At 54.1% G+C, this 17057-nt stretch overlaps 1 protein-coding gene across 1 annotated transcript in view; it reads left to right on the forward strand.

Moving 5' to 3' along the window:
- The first annotated feature begins 992 nt into the window (after positions 1–992).
- The window catches only part of EFHD1 (EF-hand domain family member D1), a 36897-nt gene continuing 20832 nt past the window's right edge, over positions 993–17057 (forward strand). The window contains exon 1 of the mRNA XM_019739825.3: positions 993–1408. Within this exon, the coding sequence (XP_019595384.3) occupies positions 1104–1408 (305 nt within the window). The 5' untranslated portion in view covers positions 993–1103. The remainder of the gene's footprint in view (positions 1409–17057) is intronic.

Consider the following 17057-nt stretch of genomic DNA (forward strand, 5'->3'; position numbering starts at 1 on the left):
TCTCCCCCTATCCCCCCATTAGGCCCTCACAGATGCCCAGAATCCCGGCAGGACCGCCGCGTGCCCTACACTGGCATGCCACAGGCGGCTCCCGGGTCTCCCGCGCCCCCGGCGGGCGGGGTGGCAGACACGCCCCGGTCAGCAGCCCCGGAGGCGGTCAGAGCAGAGTCGGTCTGGTTTGGGGCAGACCGGTGTTTACAAGACGTTTCTCAGCGCTTGGCTGATGTAACAGCCATCGGCGTCAGCCTTCCTTAGGGAGAATGACGACCGTCCTTGTTTTTACCCTCGTGTTAAACATGCTCAATTATTTATTTTCAAGCTCCTTTTTCTTCTCCTTCTTGTGTGTTTCGCAGAAAAAGCCGGAGCCTCTGAAGCTGCGCGGGTCTCTTACCTCCAAGGGAGCCACGAGTTTCATCTCGCTCCTTGCACTTTTTTCTGTTTTCTGATTTTTTTTTTTTTCAGTATTGTTAGTATGTTTTGGAAACGTTTCTTTTCAATTAATGCCTGTTTGGAAAAGCAGCTCCCCCGCCCCGCGCTCTGTGGGCGCCTCCCACCCTCAAACTGCGGGGACCCGCGGGTGCCACTCTCAGCCGTGGGAGCGTGTGGGTGACACCCGGGAATACTCGGCTCCCCCCACCCCCAACCTGTTCTGGGCCGCGAGCGTCTCCAGTCGGGGCACTTCTAGGGAACGAGAAAGGAACCGCCCGAAGGGTCGTGAAACTTTTTCCGTTGCTGTTCCCCCGGGGACTACAGGGTCCCCGGGCTCCCCAGGAGCAAGCTCCGGTAGCAAGGTCCGAGTTGATCCGACGTCCAAGCCCCGTCCTGGGGGCGGTCAGCCACACGCCGGGAGCCTAGGGGAGGGGGGAGCCGGTTGAGGTCCGGGGACGCGCAGACACCTGCGACCGCTGCCGCGGGAGGCGGTCCCCGAGCCCTGGCGCCTCCTTAAAGCCTCGGCTCCGCCCCGCCCTCCCCCACCCCCGCCCGCGGTTCTACCCAACCGCCGGATCCCCGCCGCCTTGGCAGTGCTGCACAGCCGCGAGCCGGAGAGGAGCGCGCCGCCCGCCCAGTCCCTGTGCCCGGTCCTGCGTCCCGGATCCGCCGCTATGGCCAGCGAGGAGCTGGAGAGCAAGCTGCAGCGGCGACTGCAGCGGGAGGAGGGGGAGGACCGCCCCGAGCTCGCACCCCGCGCGGTCCCATTCCCGGAGCCGGAGCCGGAGCCGGAGCCCGAGCCACCCTCCCGGGCGCCCAGCGCCAGCGCCGACGCGGAGCTGAGCGCGCAGCTGACCCGACGGCTGGACATCAACGAAGGCGCGGCGCGGCCCCGCCGCTGCAAGGTCTTCAACCCCTACACGGAGTTCCCGGAGTTCAGCCGCCGTCTCATCAAGGACCTGGAGAGCATGTTCAAACAGTGAGGGCCGCGCCGCTCTGCACCGTGCGCCCCCGAGGGCCCTGCGCCCGGGAACCCGGGAGGGAGAGAAGGGGAAGTGGTTGGTGGTGGATCGGTCTTTCTGGCCTGCAGTCCCGGCTCTGCTTTGGTGGGACTGGGTGGGATAGTTCAGGAGTCCCGGGGGTGTCCTTAGCATTTGACTCAACTCCCCAGATCCTATGCGCCCCGAGTCTATGACGGCGCGGGGGTGGAACCCGGAGGGGCAGGGACACAGCGGGAGACGCGGACCCTGCTCAGAAGGTCCCCTGGGACATCCGAGCCCGAGTCCCGGGTCCTGGGCTTTCCGGGTCGCGGGCCCTGTCCCCTCCGCGGACTTGTTCTGAGATGAGCTCTGAGCGCAACTTCTAGGAAATTGAGATGCGCCGCCGCGCCTCACCTGTCAGCTTTATTCCCAAAGGAGAAATTAGCCTCGTGGTCCTTTTTTAAAACAAAAGAGGAAAGTTATCCTGTGCTGCCTCGCGGGGTCCAATGTACCAACAGAGGTTGAGAACTGGGAGTTGGTTAAACGCTTCTCCAAGATCGGGACGTTCCTGGAGCGAGCGCGTCCCGAGGGCCTCCTGGGGGCATCACCTGTCTGTTGGCGCCGGTCGGAACCGGACAAGGCAGCTGGCAGCTGGTCCGGCGGGGGCCCGGTCCTGTCCTGCTCTGTAAGCCCCACCGGGCGGGGGAGCTGCGGGCGCGCCCCAACACCCGGCACTGGAGGCAGCGTAGAGAGCCCCCACTAGTTGCTCTTGTAGCCTAGGAACTCCCTGGGCCTCAGTTTCCTCATCCCGAGAGAATGGCAGCAATAAGCGTTCCTGCCTTTTAAGGCCATAAAGTATTTTGCACACCGTAAGCTCCTAACCGAGCTATTAATATTATTTCCAGAATTGGTCCAAGACCAGAAAAATGCATGGGGGAGCAGAGGCCGCCAGCCAGGTCATGTTTAGGGCGTTTTTAAAAGCGCTTGGAATGTTTGTCCTCCCGCGTGGAGGTTCTATTTAAGGGCGCTGTGTGGCTGCTGCCTTGGCCCCTGCCTGAGGCTGGGCTGTTGTCCAGCGCCAGCCTCTGCGCGGAGGTCAGTAGAGGCTGGCGCCCAGAGACCCCTCACCTCCTCCGCTTCCCTGACACCCTGATTTCCTGGTCCATGGCTGGCTTCCAGGCACTGTTCTCTGGGGTTAACACCTGGTGGGGCTAGTTTGGGCAATTAAGGAAAGCTGAGTTGGGGCAAAAGCATGCCTGCCCCAACTGGGGAGGAGATGGAAAAGCAATTGGTAAATGGTTTGTTAGGACCCCTTTGATCTGTGTGGGGTTATGCCTTTCATGGGAAGACTGCTCTGGCATGGCTGCACTCATGTCCCCAGTTCCTCCAGTCCAGCGGGATTCATGGAGGGCATCTTGGGGACCTTCTTCAGCTTGCTTTTTTCTCCAAAGCTAGTGTGTCAGTCAGCATTCTAGGTTGGGTTTTCTGTCATTTTCAATCAAGACTGGCATAAGCAAAAAGGGATTAATTGGCTCATAAAACTAAAAAGGCAACTGCTATCAGGTATGGCTGGATCTAGGTGCTCAGATGATGCCATAGGTGCTTAGTTTCTATTTTTCTTAAGCCAGTTTCCTTTGTGTTGTCCCCATTGTCAGGTGGCTAATTACTGGTGGTGGTATTGTGGCCACAGTAGCTCCAGTAAGTCCAGTGGGAAAGAGTAACCACAGCAAAGGCTTTATTCTCTCTCTCTCTCTCTAGTTCTATTGTTTCTTATTGGCTCTGAACCAATTGCTGTAACCAAGGGAATTTGTTGCTCTGATTGACCATGTCTGAGCCCTGTGCTTCCATCCCTGCAGTGAGAAGGCAGCCCTGCCCCTAGCGAGGAGCTGGCAGTGGGGAAGAATGGCTTCTCCTGGCCAATCCGGGGCCTCTTGCTGAGGAAGGAGGGACATGTGAATGACCTTCACAGCTCCATCCTGGACTCTGACCCAGCTCAGGCCTGCTGCTTTGTTCACCCTCAGTTATGTGTGTCCTGTGGCAGGACTGGTAGCTCCTACGTATCATCAGGGAGTGGGATCTGAGGCACAAGTTGTTACAGAGAAAACTTCCTGGGGATTTTCCTTTGTGTCCCCACTCTAGAGTCAGCTGAGCAGTGGCTGGAGACCCCAGTGTGGCTGGTGGAAGAGTGTCACATTTGGAGCCAGACAAGCATAGGGGCAGATAGGGCTTAGGACCTGTGATCCTAGGTGAGCAACATAATTCCTCTAAGCCTTAGTTTTCTTGCCAGTAAAATAGGCATAAATACAACGAGTTTCCCCTGAGGGCCAGGTAGCTGCTGGGGCTACCAGGGGAGGGCTGCCTTCTTCCCCCCACAATGGTTTGGGAAGGCCCCCATAAGACATGGGGTTAAGACCCAATTATCCATCATGGGTTTGGGGAGGGCCGGGACATAGCCCCGTCATTCCAGGGTCATTGGCTGTGATTATGAGCAAGTTGCTTAACCACTTCTGTCTTTCCATCTGTAATATGGGGCAATAGTTCCTTTCATGGGGTTTTGTGAGAGCTGAGTGAGGTGGGTGGGTGACAATGCTGAGTTGACATGTGACATAGAACAGGGGCCGCTTGCTAAAGACCATCCCCCCCACTCTGGCGTCAGGCCCTGTGTCCACGGCCAGGACCCTCCCCACTCTGCTCCGCCTTCCGGCTGCCCATCCCGCGGAACGTCCACAAACTCAGCCTCCTCAACTGAGCTCCTTGGTTTTCCCTTCAGGTGCTTCTCCCAGTTTCCCACACCTGGGAGGCAGCGAAACTTCACTCTACCTAGCCCACCCGGGACAGGGGCTCCTCTGGCTGGGAGATGTCACTTGGACACCTCTGATTTTAGTATTCAGCCCGCCTTGGTGTCCGGAAAGTGGCAGTGACTCGAGCTGATGGACACACCCCTCATCTTATGAAGGCGCCTTGGCTTGCCAGCCTCCAGCAGATGGCAGATCCCCAAATGCCAAGCCCCACAGCATTGTTCCCCGGGTGGTAGGGAGCCCGTAGCCTGCCTCAGACTGGGCAAGGGCAGCAGGATGCAGGTGGCCCTCTGGGCTGACGGGCATAGGCAGAGAAGGTCCCAGAGCCAGCTGGCCACCTGGAGGAAGCTTGAGGTGGCAGGGGTACGGCAGGGATCTGCCTGACGGCGAGCAACATGGTGTTTTCCCTGTGTGCGTGTCTTCACGTGACCTTCTTGTAATCCACTAGTCATTGGATTTAGGGTCCACCCTAATCCATTATGACTTCATCTTAATTTATTACATCTGCAAAGACTATTTCCAAAGGAGGTCACATTCTGTAGTTCTGGGTGGCCATGAATTTAGAGGGGACCCTATCCAACCCCTTGCTGTGAGTGAACAGAAATGCCCAGACCATGTGGCCCCATGACTGTCTCCTCCCCACCTCCTAAGGGTGGGGGAAGGTCCTTCCAAGGAGGCCCTCAGATTTAGGAATGTGAGTCTTAACCAATTTAAGTTATTTACGATGGAGTTAGGAATGTCAGGGACATAAGCAAAGGCAGTGCTGTCCCACCCCCAACAGAAAGGGGATCAGTCTTCCCAAAGCCCAATCCTTGCTCAAATGCAGTCACCCTCTAACTATAAAAGCGAAACAAAACCAACAGAAAACCCCCTGCTCTTGCCAAGAGTGCACTTACTCTCAGGAAGAATTTCACTTTTAATCAGTTTCTAGATCCAGATTCTGATGTCGCCTTGGAGTTCACTCAGAACCTGACTTGACGGGCCCAGAGCTCACTCACCGTTTTTGTTCTGGGGCTTGATAGATTCATGCAGATACTGCAAAACATGCTTTGATCTTTTAAATGTGATTTTTCTAGTTAAAAGTATTTTGCCTGGGGATTTCTTACATTTTGAAAGTTAAAAAAAAACACAACAACAACAAAAAAACCTGGGTCCTTCCCTGCCTGTGGGCAGTGTCGGGTTCTTGGCATGGGGGTCTTTGGTCTTTGTATCCTGGCTCCTCAGTTGTATGTTGTAGAAGAAAGAGAATTTTCTAATGAGTGTGGGAAACCAGAGGCGTCATCAACCGGGCCAGAGAAAGTTCCCTCTCCATCTCCAAGTGTGTTACTGGATAGCCTGAGCCAGCAGAATAGTGGCCTGATTTTAAATGAAGAGTGAGAAGGCCCAGGAGAAACTGACTCTACAGTGTGTGTCCAGGACTGTAATAGGAGCTGGTGGGGTGGTCAAGGTTAGACAGGAAATTTTAATTACCCTGGGCTTATCCAGGGGCCTCTTTCAAAGGGGGAGGTAATGAGGGCAGCCACTTAAGGGCAGGACCAAATGCAACATGTGAAAATGCAGCTGTGATGATTTTGCAGCATTCTAAAAGCTTGTGTTTCAATTCCCCAAAGAGAGGGGAGGGGAGCGTTTGGCTCTGGGAAAGTTGTCTTTTTATTAAGAATCCAAAGTGATGATGTTGTGGAGGCCTTGCCAACACCCGACTCTTGTATCACCATGGAACCCCAAAAAGGTGAGCTTGTCCTGGAACTCTTAATTTCTTGTCTCTCCCTCCCCCAGTTTCTTTTTCTCCTCCTTACTCTGTTCTCTGAGGGAGGGAGTTCTCTGAGAATTGGAGGGCTGGGAATTTGCCAAAGAAGTGACAGGAGCCCTCTTGAGGAGGATTTTTACTGGGGGGTGGAGGTGGGGTGGCCCGCCCATTCTCATGCTCATCTTTTGAATGAATTGACTTTAAAGATGGGAAAGGTGGATGCAAATGGTTAAATGCTTTTTTCCCCCTCTTCAGGGAAGGCAAGAGCTTTTGTCTCTCCTGTAGCCTCCGTCCAAGGTGAACCCCCCTCAGATTTGAAATTACCTCACCTGCAATGGATTTTGCATGTTGTACTGTTCTGGACTGAGGGTGGGGTGAGAACCCAGGGCTTGTCTGAATTCCTGGGGGGTGCTCAGCCAGAACCCAGGCTGGTTTCGGGGCCTTGGTCTCTGGCAGAGAGACAATGTAACTTGGAACTGTTTTGCAGCGCAGTGTTTAAGCACCGGTTGTTTTTATTTGCCAGCATGTGTGATGGCTGTGAGGCCCACAGCTCCTGGCACTTTCACCCTTGCAGGGCACTGTCTCCCTCCTCGTGCCTTGCTCCCCACCCCTCTCTCTGTGGGGAATCTCCTCCACCCTCCTTATTACAGAGCCATCTAATTTTATGAGCATTTGAAATGATGGGAATTTGAAATTGAGTGAGTTATTCAAGTTTTACCATATACAGAAAAGAGTCCTTTTCCCCTTCTCCCTGGAAAGATTAGTTACTGATTACCTGTTTTCAAAACTGAGATCCAGGGACTCTACCTTTTTTTATACTCTCAGCCCTGTGGTTCTCCCCCACCCCCGCCCCACCCCAACTAGGAAATAGAAATACCTTCTCCTTTGAGTTTGGTCTGGTTTACAGCAGGCTACGTAACTGTGGTTTCCTGGCATGGCCGAACCAGTGGGTCTCTAAAGATGTACGAACGAATGGCATCTGGGGAGCTGGTGGCTGCCAGGTGTGTCAGACTCTGGGACAAGATGCTCAGGTTAGGGGCCCAGCATACCGGCCAGGTTTTGCACATGATTGCGCATATCTTCCTGCTTCACAAATCTCTGCTTCGGGTGCAGCAAAGTTGAGACCTAGTGGTTTGAAGGGAAACGAGATTAGAATTTCCCAACTTAAAAAAAAAACTGAAATTTTTTTATTATTATAAAAAGTATAACGTTCCCTGTTTCAATTTTCTTGCAAAATAGTTAAGATGTTTATGACTTCGAGAGTGGAAGCCCCACGCTGTCCTGTTCCCAAGGGATCTCCGCCAGCAGGTTAGGTGCCTGGTCCTGAACAGGAAAGTTGGGACCGTATAAGCCATTCTGTCCTGTGTCAGGCGGGAGGCCTCTGGCTCAAGTGGTGGAAAACCCTGCCCCGAACTCCCTGATCAGTAAGGAAATGTATCATCTCACATAACAGGAGTTCAGAGGATGAGGTGGGCCCTGGGTGTGCTGGCTGCTGTGGCTGTCAAGGACTTGGGTTTTGTCCCCCTCTGCCCTCCATCAGTCTCTGTGTTGGTTTCATCTGTGGGCTGATAACCGTAGCAAGATGGCAAGGTTTCCCAAGTCACACCCAGCCATGAAAATCAGAGGCAGGAAAGACCTGAGGTTGTTCTAAACAATGAGGAAATCTTTCCCAGATGTGTCCCCTAAGCCAGCCTCTGGCATCCCATTGGTCAGCACTGGGTCATGGGCCCAGTGGCTGCCCAGAGGAAGGCAATGACCGTGATTGGACCACAAGTGGGCTTCCTTCCCTGAGGGGCAGGTCCCTGCCCCAAATGGGGGTTCTGTTAGCGAGGAAGGGAAAGGAGGAAGGGAACGGTAGCCCTCCCAGTGTCCTTTTGGGGTCTTTTCCTTTGTCCCTATGCATTTTTGTGTGCATGGGAGGGGCTTTTAGATGCAAACGTGGCTTCCGGAGGCCAGATGGGGGAGCAGCCCATTTCTGGGGGCTCCTGAATGCCTGAGTGTAGAGGTCTTTCTTCTGGGACAACTCACTTCTGCCATTTTATTTTTTCTTAAATTTTATTGGGGAATATTGGGGTACAGTGTGTTTCTCCAGGGCCCATCAACTCCAAGTACTTGCCCTTCAATCTAGTTGTGGAGGGTGCAGCTCAGCTCCAAGTCCAGTTGCCATTTTCAATCTTTAGTTGCAGGGGGTGCAGCCCACCATCCCATGCGGGAATTGAACCGGCAACCTTGTCGCTGAGACCTCGTGCTCTAACCACCTGAGCCTTCCGGCCGCCCCTCCAGAAGCGCAGCGGCAGCTCGTTGTCTTCAGTCTAGTTGTGGAGGGTGCAGCTCACTGGCCCATGTGGGAATCGAACCAGCAACCCTGTTGTTCAGAGCTTGGGCTCTAACCAGCTGAGCCATCCGGCTGCCCCACTTCTGCCATTTTAATGGAGACCATGTGTCTCCTCTCTTTGCCTGTGGCTGTAGATCCCTGGCGGCTGGGAGCCCTGTGTGCGTATTGGGGGGTCGGGGACTTTGTCTGTGTTAACCACTCCCTAGGCCAGGGGTGTCCACACTGCGGCCCGCGGGCCATTGTTAATTGGCCCACAGCAAATTCCAAAAATATATTTAGTTTACTTAAATAAACCAGGTGAGGCAATACGTACTTCACCTCGAGTGAGTGGCCCGGCTGTTTGTGTATTTTACCGCATATGGCCCTTGGTGAAAAATGTTGAAAAAAGTTTGGACACCCCTGCCCTAGGCCAACTCTCAGTGAAACGCCTACTTTTGCCTCACGTAGCCCTTCCTCCTTACAAAGAGCCTGGTATGACTGAACCCGCCACCCTACCTCTGCATTTGGAGGGCCTGCTGGCTGCTCTGGGCAGATTGGCCAGTTACACTCCTCCTTGGCCTGGTCTTTGACAACCTTTCCTTGATGCCCCCCCTCCTCCCTGGCCCACTCCCCACACCTCCTTTATTCTCTTTATCATCATGAGTCGCATGCCTCTGATTTCCTCCTTTTAGGAGGTTCTCCAGATGAGAGGTGGTGAGTGCATGGGGCCAGCCGCCATCTTTGGCTGGGAGGCACGTGCATTGATGGCGCTCATGCCTTTTAGCAGCTGCCTGTTCTGTTGCTAAGGGCCCTCTCTTGGCATGGAGGCCTTTGTATAAGTCGTGGGTGGATGGGCGTGGGGGCGTATCCGGGCCTGGGTTTATTTTCTTTCCGTCTCAGCCTAGCCTCCCCCTGAGTTGGCTGAATGAAGGTACATTCTTGTCTTTTGGAGGTAAGGACTGGGTTGCTAGTGCCAGCTGCAGTCTCTTTGTTCCTGTTCCTGGTTCCAGGCCAGGCAGAGCCTGAGACAGGCCAGGCAGTGGACTCTGATTCTGAAGTGGTGACCCCCACCTCTGGTGGGTGCTGTGGTAGCCTAGTCTCTCCCCATGCAAGGCTGCCTCTGTGTGGACAAAAGGCCTTCAGCTGAGGAAGTAGGAGGATGTACTTTAGGGCTAACAAATTGCCATGTGTCCAGGGCTAGCCCCTCTGCCCCATCCTGGTGGGAGTGGCAGAGGGACCCGAGAGCTGCAGCTGATCCCAGTTCTGGGGTTGGACAGCTCTTGGGGACCCACAGACCCACCCAGCACTGCTCATTGACCACTGACTTTGCCTGTGACGGGGGTCCCAATCATTGGCCATCTAATAAGGTCTGGCTGCTGACCATCCCAGCTCTGTGCTCTGGGATGCTGATGTGGTGAGCTCTATTACAGCCTTGGAGAGGTTCTGGCCCCTGATCCTGCCCAGCTCTGCAGAGGGTCTTTGTCTCCTCCCTAAGTGCCTCATGCTTCCACCTCATTCCCTACAATGGCTGACTTTATTGAGCTTTGGACTCCCCCAATACCACCTAACAGCCACTGCTTACAGAGCACCTACTGTGTGCAGGCATTTACACATCAGAATCACGATGAGGTGGGTACTATTATCAGCTCCATTTTACAGATGAGAAAACTGAGGCACAAAGAAACTAGGTAACTTGCCCAATGTCACACATGGTGTAAGTGGTGGAGCTGGGATTTGAATCAGCTCCCTTGTGCCAATGAGCTTCTCTCATTAATGTCATTCTACCCCCTAGAGTCTCAGGCTCCAGGCTTTTAGCCCTCTGCCAGCTTGGATTAGGTTTGCAGGAAGGAGGAGGATGGATGTGCTTTAGGACTTACTCAGCTATCCTTGACACTCCCCCACTGCACAGCCAGGTGGCGCCATCGGTGACCCAGCCTCTACAAGCTGCCTGGCCTCCAGACCTCTCTGGACCACCCACACCAGGCCTGGGGCAGCTGCCTCCTAAACTAGCCTCCTCTCATCCATCCTATATGTTGTGACCTCTTGCCAGAGCCCAGATCTCATTACCTTGCTTTCCCCTTCAGAAGCCTTTGTGAGCTGGGGACAACATACAACATTGGGTAGCTCCCTGTTGTCCACGGAACAAAGTCTGGACTCTTCAAGATGACCCTAAGGGCCAGTCCCACCTGGCGATTGCATTCTTCTCTCTCGCTGGCCTGATGGCCTCCCACGGCTGCCCTCCTAGACCCTGCACTATCCAATTAATTACACTTAGGCCTGTCAGTTATTGTTGATTTTTGTGAGGTTCCCCTCCCCCTCCATAGTGTTTGCCCTAGCCAAGCAGAGATGGGTCTTTAGGGTTGTGTGGCTAACTTCTTCCTCCAGTCCCCCTGCCCACCCTTCAGCCAGGCCCAGGGCCATAGGTAGGGCCGGGGGTGACTTGACCCCTGCAGAGGGTCTGACCTCTGCCGCTGGAGCTGCACAGAAGCCCTAATTAGTGCCCCTGGGGAGCTTCGCAGCTCACAGGGCTGTCAGAGGAGTCGGAGCTCTCAATGGGATGGTACAGTTCCTTCCAGCAGTGACACTGACCACATGCCATACGGGCACACAACTGTAAGTGAGATGTGGAAACTGGTAAGTGACCACCTTCTCAGGTTGTCCCCAAGATCGCGTGACCACTTGGTGTGCAGTCACAGCCTTAATTAGGTCACTCCAGTTCCAGCCCCATGTTCTTTCCACTGAGGGAGCTGTCGGTCCCTGGCCCCCAGCAGGGCTGCTGGATTTAAGGTGGTGCCAGCCCAGAGGGGGGGACACAGGAAAAAGGACTGGCTGGCAGGGTAGCAATGGGGGCACAACCAGCTTCTGAGAGCCAGAGGGTGGCAGCCCAGGAGTGCTTCCTTCCTGTTTGAAAGGGACAGACTTGTCCCCCACTGTCCACTTCAACTGGGCCTATGGCCCCTGGCCTCCCCCGAGACCTGTGTCTCCCCCTGGCTGTTTCCCCCCCAGACTCCTCCTGGTATTGGGTGTTGAGCAGGGGTGGGGCCCTGCTGGGGCTGCCCCATGCCTGACCAGGTTGGCTGTGGAAACCTGGTGTGTTTGGGGCACCTGTTCCCTGAGATCCACAGGACTCCTGGGAATTCCCAGGAGAACTAGGTTTCCGGGGTACCTCTGCCTGGTTTTCTGGTCCCTCAGGACTTTTATGGTGAGTGTTGGGAGCTAAGGGGAGGCGCCCCATTGTTGTACCTTCACAGCACAGAACTGACCCTTGTTCATTTAGACATCCGTGGTCAGAAGAGCTCGTTTGTCTTACTTTCTCCAGTCAGGCATTGTTCCGGGAGGCTTCCCCTGGGAGTGTGTGTCCTTGGCTCTTTCTTCTCCTTTCTGGATGGATTGCCTGGAACTGACAATTCCTTGATCCGCTCATTCCATTCCCTGTACCCAAACTGAATCCTCAGCCGTCTTGCCCAAATCCAGCAGGAGTGCCCTGATTTCAAAAGGATCAAGGGGAGATCCCAGGATTAGGGTCTTTTCCTTAATGAGATGCCAACCAAAACTAAAACAGTGAGCCTGACTGATAAGCCGAGAGTTTATTTACCTTACTTTAATTTTGGCCACAACTGGACAATGGAAGTATTGGCAGCCCAGAGAGTTCGAGTAATTTACCCAGGGACACACAGTGTATGACACTGGGGCTTTGAAGCAGGGGAGTTTGACCCCAGGAGCACACCTACAGCCACCACTGTCTCTGCCTTCCTCAGCAGGAGCCCAGCGGCTCCAGCAGAAGGAGTTGTTATTGTTGCATTGGCATTCCTGAGTCAGAAGCTTTCCCCGCCCATCCCTCTGCACCCCATCCTTCATAGTCAGAGGGTTCTTGGTATTTGTGCCTTTAGTGTGGCCGACACACTTCACACCCCTTACTTGTTATCTCATTGTCACTGGCATGTGCCTTTGGGGGTAACCATGGGGGCTGGCGTGCTTTGTTTCTACTCTGGGTTGCTGGCATCAGCAGGAGAATTTTGCATGTGCATGTAGCTAAAACCTCCCTCACTGAGGCTTTCCCCACTATTGAGATACTGAGGTACAGCATCCAGTTTGAGAGCATGAGGCTGAGGGAGCTTGGTGCAGCGAGTGGCTGTCCTGTGTGGTCACCCTGGTGCCGTCTCCTCCTAAGCCTTGTGCAGTCCCTGGCAAGGGCAGTGCATTCCCCTGCATCAGGGGTGTCAAACTGCAGCCCGCGGGCCAACTGCGGTCTGCAATCCATTGTTAATTGGCCCGAAGCAAATTCCAAAAATATATTTAGTTTACTTAAATAAACCAGGTGAGGCAATACGTACTTTACCTCAAGTGAGTGGCCCGGCTGTTTGTGTATTTTACCGCATATGGCCCTTGGTAAAAAACGTTGAAAAAAGTTTGGGCACCCCTGCCCTGCATGCATGTGGGACAAAGCAGATTTCCCTAATTGTATTAAAGCCTAGGTAGCAGTTGTCCAGTTCTGCCTCCCTTCTGCTGTCTTGTGAGGCGCTGAGCACTCCGTAGTGGGGCGGCCCCTCAGCTCTGCCCCCCAGTTTCTTTTATGAACTTCCAGACCCTGTGTGTGGTGTCTGGAAGTACACAGCACTGTGGCTGAGGGTGGGGATGGGACCCAACCTCCACTGCTCTCCTGCAGCCTGCAAAGAGGTTGGCCTCTTACCAGAAAATGAAGGCTATTTGCAGGCAGCGTGCCACCCCACACAGGCTGTGCACAGAACAGGTGAAGTTGGCATTCAAACGTACCCAGTGCCACCCCTACCTCACCATGGCCCTCCTTGCATCCCTCCATGGCTCGGACTGTTGTGGGCTCCCCAACTGGGCCCCCGGCCTTAATCTGCTCATCCGCCCACCTCCCAGAAAACTCCATCATGCACACTGAGCTGACAGGCCTTTCTGAAACAGCTATCTGCTCAAACTCTTTGGGGGTTATCCCCTGTTGCCCTTAGGAAGACACAACTCTCCCAGAATGCTTTGTGGGAGGGGGCCCTGTGTCCCCTTCTGGGACATCCTGGCACCTCTGGACAGGGTTGGTGACCGTGGCTCCCTCCCAGCACATTTACTCCTGTTAGTTCCTGCTTCTCTGTCCCAGCCGCTTCCCTTCAGTACAGTTCTGCCCAAGTTCTGGCTTATCACAGCTCAACTGTCTTTTTGTACCTCTGCTCCCCACGGGAACTGGTCTTTGTGCTTTCCTTCTGCTCTGGAGAGGCCCCAGGTAGACAGGAGCCAGGTGGTGAGCGAGCAAGTGAATGGACAGCCACAGAGCCAAAAGCTCAACCGACAAACCTGGCTGGGAGCAGCCTGATTGGAAATCAAAGACTTTTGGGCTCCAATCAAAGCTTTTGTACTTAACTCCTTGGAGGCCCCTGGGCCCCTCCTCGGAGCCTGCTTACTCTTACTTTGCATGCAGTGATAACACACTTGGAGATCTGGTTTCCCAGCCTGCAGCAAACAGGAAGGAAAGAAGGAAGGAAGGAGCAGCAGAGGATTTGACAGCTGGGAAGGACCCACGAGAAGGCTAGGAAACCAGAAACTTAGAGAACGGGCAGCTAGGGAAGTTTGGAGGAGGAAGGACCATCCTATGACCTCGGGAAGTCCTGAAGCTCATGTGGATGGGCCCAGTTAGGGCAACGCACAGGGAGAAGTGGGAGGGACCCAGGAGAGGCCACCTGCTCTGGGGATAGTCTGGCACAGTGCCCTTCTCCTACTTGAAAGAGCCTGGGCACCACGGAATCTTGTAAAAACGCAGGTTCTGATTCAGCAGGTCTGCATTTCTAACAATACTGGGTAACCATGCGCTGCTGGGCCAGGGACCCACTTTCAGTAGCTAGCCCCTGCCTGTTTTTAAAAGGCAGTGCATTTTCACACAAGGCCTTTCTGAAGAAAAGCAGGGGTGTTCTGACGTCCTGGTGGTCTCTGAGGCATAGGCGATCCTCCCAACACTAAGGCATTTTCTGGGGCACTGCCATCCCTCTGCGGGATCCCTGGGGAGTTTCTGATGGCTGGGCCTCAGGCAGACAAAGGCTGGCCGGCGCTTTTCTTCCTTTACAGCAAGATTATTCTGGTGCAGTGAAAACCAAGAAAACCCAGGGGCTCTGCACAGTGGAAGCTGAGAGAGTAAGTGATTTGTGGAAAGAGGAGGGGCCCAGCTCTGGGAGGACACTGGAAACCGGCCCATAATCCCTGGCTAGTGGGCCTTTGGTGGGGTGAGGCTTAGGTGCCGCCAGGGTCCCTGTGGCCAGGCCGGGGGCTTTCCCAGGTCATAGGCATGCACAGCTGTGTCCCTGTGTTTGGAGATGTCAGCCTGTCCTGCCTCACCCCACCCCACCCCGCCAATGATGGCCCCAATCAGTAAAGAGTGGGGAAACCTGTTAGAGTGAGCCCTTGGAAGCAAGCCTGATCCTCTCACGTAGGGCGGGCCGGGCTGAGTCCCTCAGGACAGGCTCGTGGAGATTCAGCATAAGGGGCCACGCATGGCAGGCTGTGGAATTGGGTTCCCTGCAGAATGCTAAGATGGCAGAACCTGTCTGAGGCCCAGCTGAGTGTGGGAAGCTCTTCAGAACAGAAGTCCTGGAAGCTGTCTGCTTCCTCTTCATGGCTGCAGACAAGTACTACTTTTAGAAATAGATCCCGCTCCTCGACTGCTTACTCCGTGCAGGGCCCGTGCCGGCGTGTTATCCCCTTTTGGCCTGTCTCCCACCCTGCAAAGCACAGCTGGCTCTCGTACACCCAGTCCGCACAGGGCTTACCAGCCCAGCCCTCTCCCAAGTGCAGGGCAGGGCTGGGCTTGAACGTCAGCCTGTGTCTGCAGGGCCGTCCCCGGTGCTGATGGGACCTGAGTCTCCCTCACAGATCCTGGAGAGTATAACGGGGACAGGGATTGGGACATTTTAAAGCAAAAATGTGGTGAAAGGTCACTAATCCAGAGGAGGGCTAGAGGGAAGCCCCAGGAAACAAACAAGCACGCGGGGGGGTCTCAGGATTATGGGTGGTTTTTCTTTAATAGCTTAGGCTTGCCTTTAATAAGAAAGATCTGGCTTAACATTTAAATTATAGGGAAAAAAATGGGTGTAAAGAGCTAAGATGTGGGTGGGGGAGCCAAGGGCTTAGGGGAACTCCAATAATCCTGCAAGCATTTGAAAGATGTAAACTGTGCAGAGGAAAAGAAAATAGTTTCATGGTTTGAAATGGGCGGTGGTGGTGGAAATACAGCTTTAGGCCAGATGTGTGACCTTCGGGGCCTCACTGGATTGGGGCCTCCCTCCCTCCCCAGACTTCCCCCTTCTGGGTTCCCCTGGGGCCTGGTCCCACACTCCAGGGCAGGGAAAGGCCATCGGTCTGCAGGGGAGTTGCCTGATGCGTAGCCCTGCCAGCTGGGCAGTGCAGGTGGGCCCGCCTGGGCAGGCTATTCTATCTAGATGCTGTTCCCTTTTCTCAGGGCTGGATTCCAAATTGCAAGGAAGGTGATAGCATTTTCACAGGGAGAGAGGAAGCAGAAGAGTTTTCTAGGATGACCAAAACATATCCAACTGCATTTGCTTTTCCCAGAGGTTCAAAAGTTTGGTGTAAGATCACCGTTTGCAGACCTGTCTAAAGGGGCTTCCAGACTGCAGTTGCTTGAGGAGAGGGGCTCTGAGCAGGATGAAGATGGTTTTAGCCCTTGGTCCAGCCTTGGGCATACTTGTCCAGGGTCCTCACCACCCGGGTTCCGCCGCCACACCTACTGTGGGCTGTGGTAAGGATGTAGGAAGTCCTACAACCTTCAGAAAGGCCTTTATTTCTTTTAATACCTGACTTCCCCGGGAAACTTGTCTGCCTTGGCACCTGTCTCTGTCTTTGTTAACTCACTGGAAGGGCAACCTTGGCCTTCTGTAAGGACCGACTTGATATCGAATCTTCCTTGGAAACGCCAGTGGCTGTGTGTCCCAGCCCCCGGGTCGGACCGAAGACTTGGGATCAGGATGGGGGCCCTCCTGGTTAACCTCACTGTGCCTGGTGACCTTGGGCTTGTTGACCTCGATGGGCCTGACCTCATCAGGCAAACAGGACTACACCCCAGGAGGAGTGTTGGGGGTTTACATCAGATGAAGTTGATTTGAGGGCTTGGCTGCTGAGACTTTCTTCAAATGTTTGTAAGATGGCAACACTGGTATTCTCTTGGCCAAAAATGAATGACTGCATATTTGCACAGTCCAAAGGACCATGCTTTCAGACTGAAGTCTGAATCCACCACCGTCAGGACTCAGCTTCAGATATAAATTGTAAATGGTGCAAATCTCACTTACACCAGTGGTCTGTTTACTGGGACATCAAGCATGCTCTCTGTCCCCCGGGTGTCACCAAGTTGAGGGCACATAGTATCAACTCTGTTCCTGGTCATTCTTGTCTTCTCTGTGCCCAGGTAAAGCCAAGCATCTGCTTGGAAGTCCCAGGTTAGTTCTGATCCACAGGAATTGGCCTTGCTGCCTACTTGGGCTTTCGCCACCTGTCAGGTGGGGTAGCTAATCATGCCACAGCACTGCTGAATTAAATGAGGTGATTTAGCACAGTGCCTGGCACTTGGTAAGCTCTCAATAAAGCAGTGAACACAGGCGGCTGTTATTAATTCTTCACAGGACTTGTAAAGATGAAAAGGATTAGTATAGGAGACAGTGCACTGTGAACCTGCAGGGCAGGGCAGCTCTAGTTATTAGGCGCTTTGAATCCTACTGTGTGTGCTGCAGGTATATATAGTCTCAGACGCTTTGAGAAGAGCAGATAAA

The sequence above is a fragment of the Rhinolophus sinicus genome, chromosome 17 (assembly GCF_057876585.1).
Source record: "Rhinolophus sinicus isolate RSI-liver-muscle chromosome 17, RSI-T2T, whole genome shotgun sequence".
Classification (NCBI taxonomy): domain Eukaryota; kingdom Metazoa; phylum Chordata; class Mammalia; order Chiroptera; family Rhinolophidae; genus Rhinolophus; species Rhinolophus sinicus.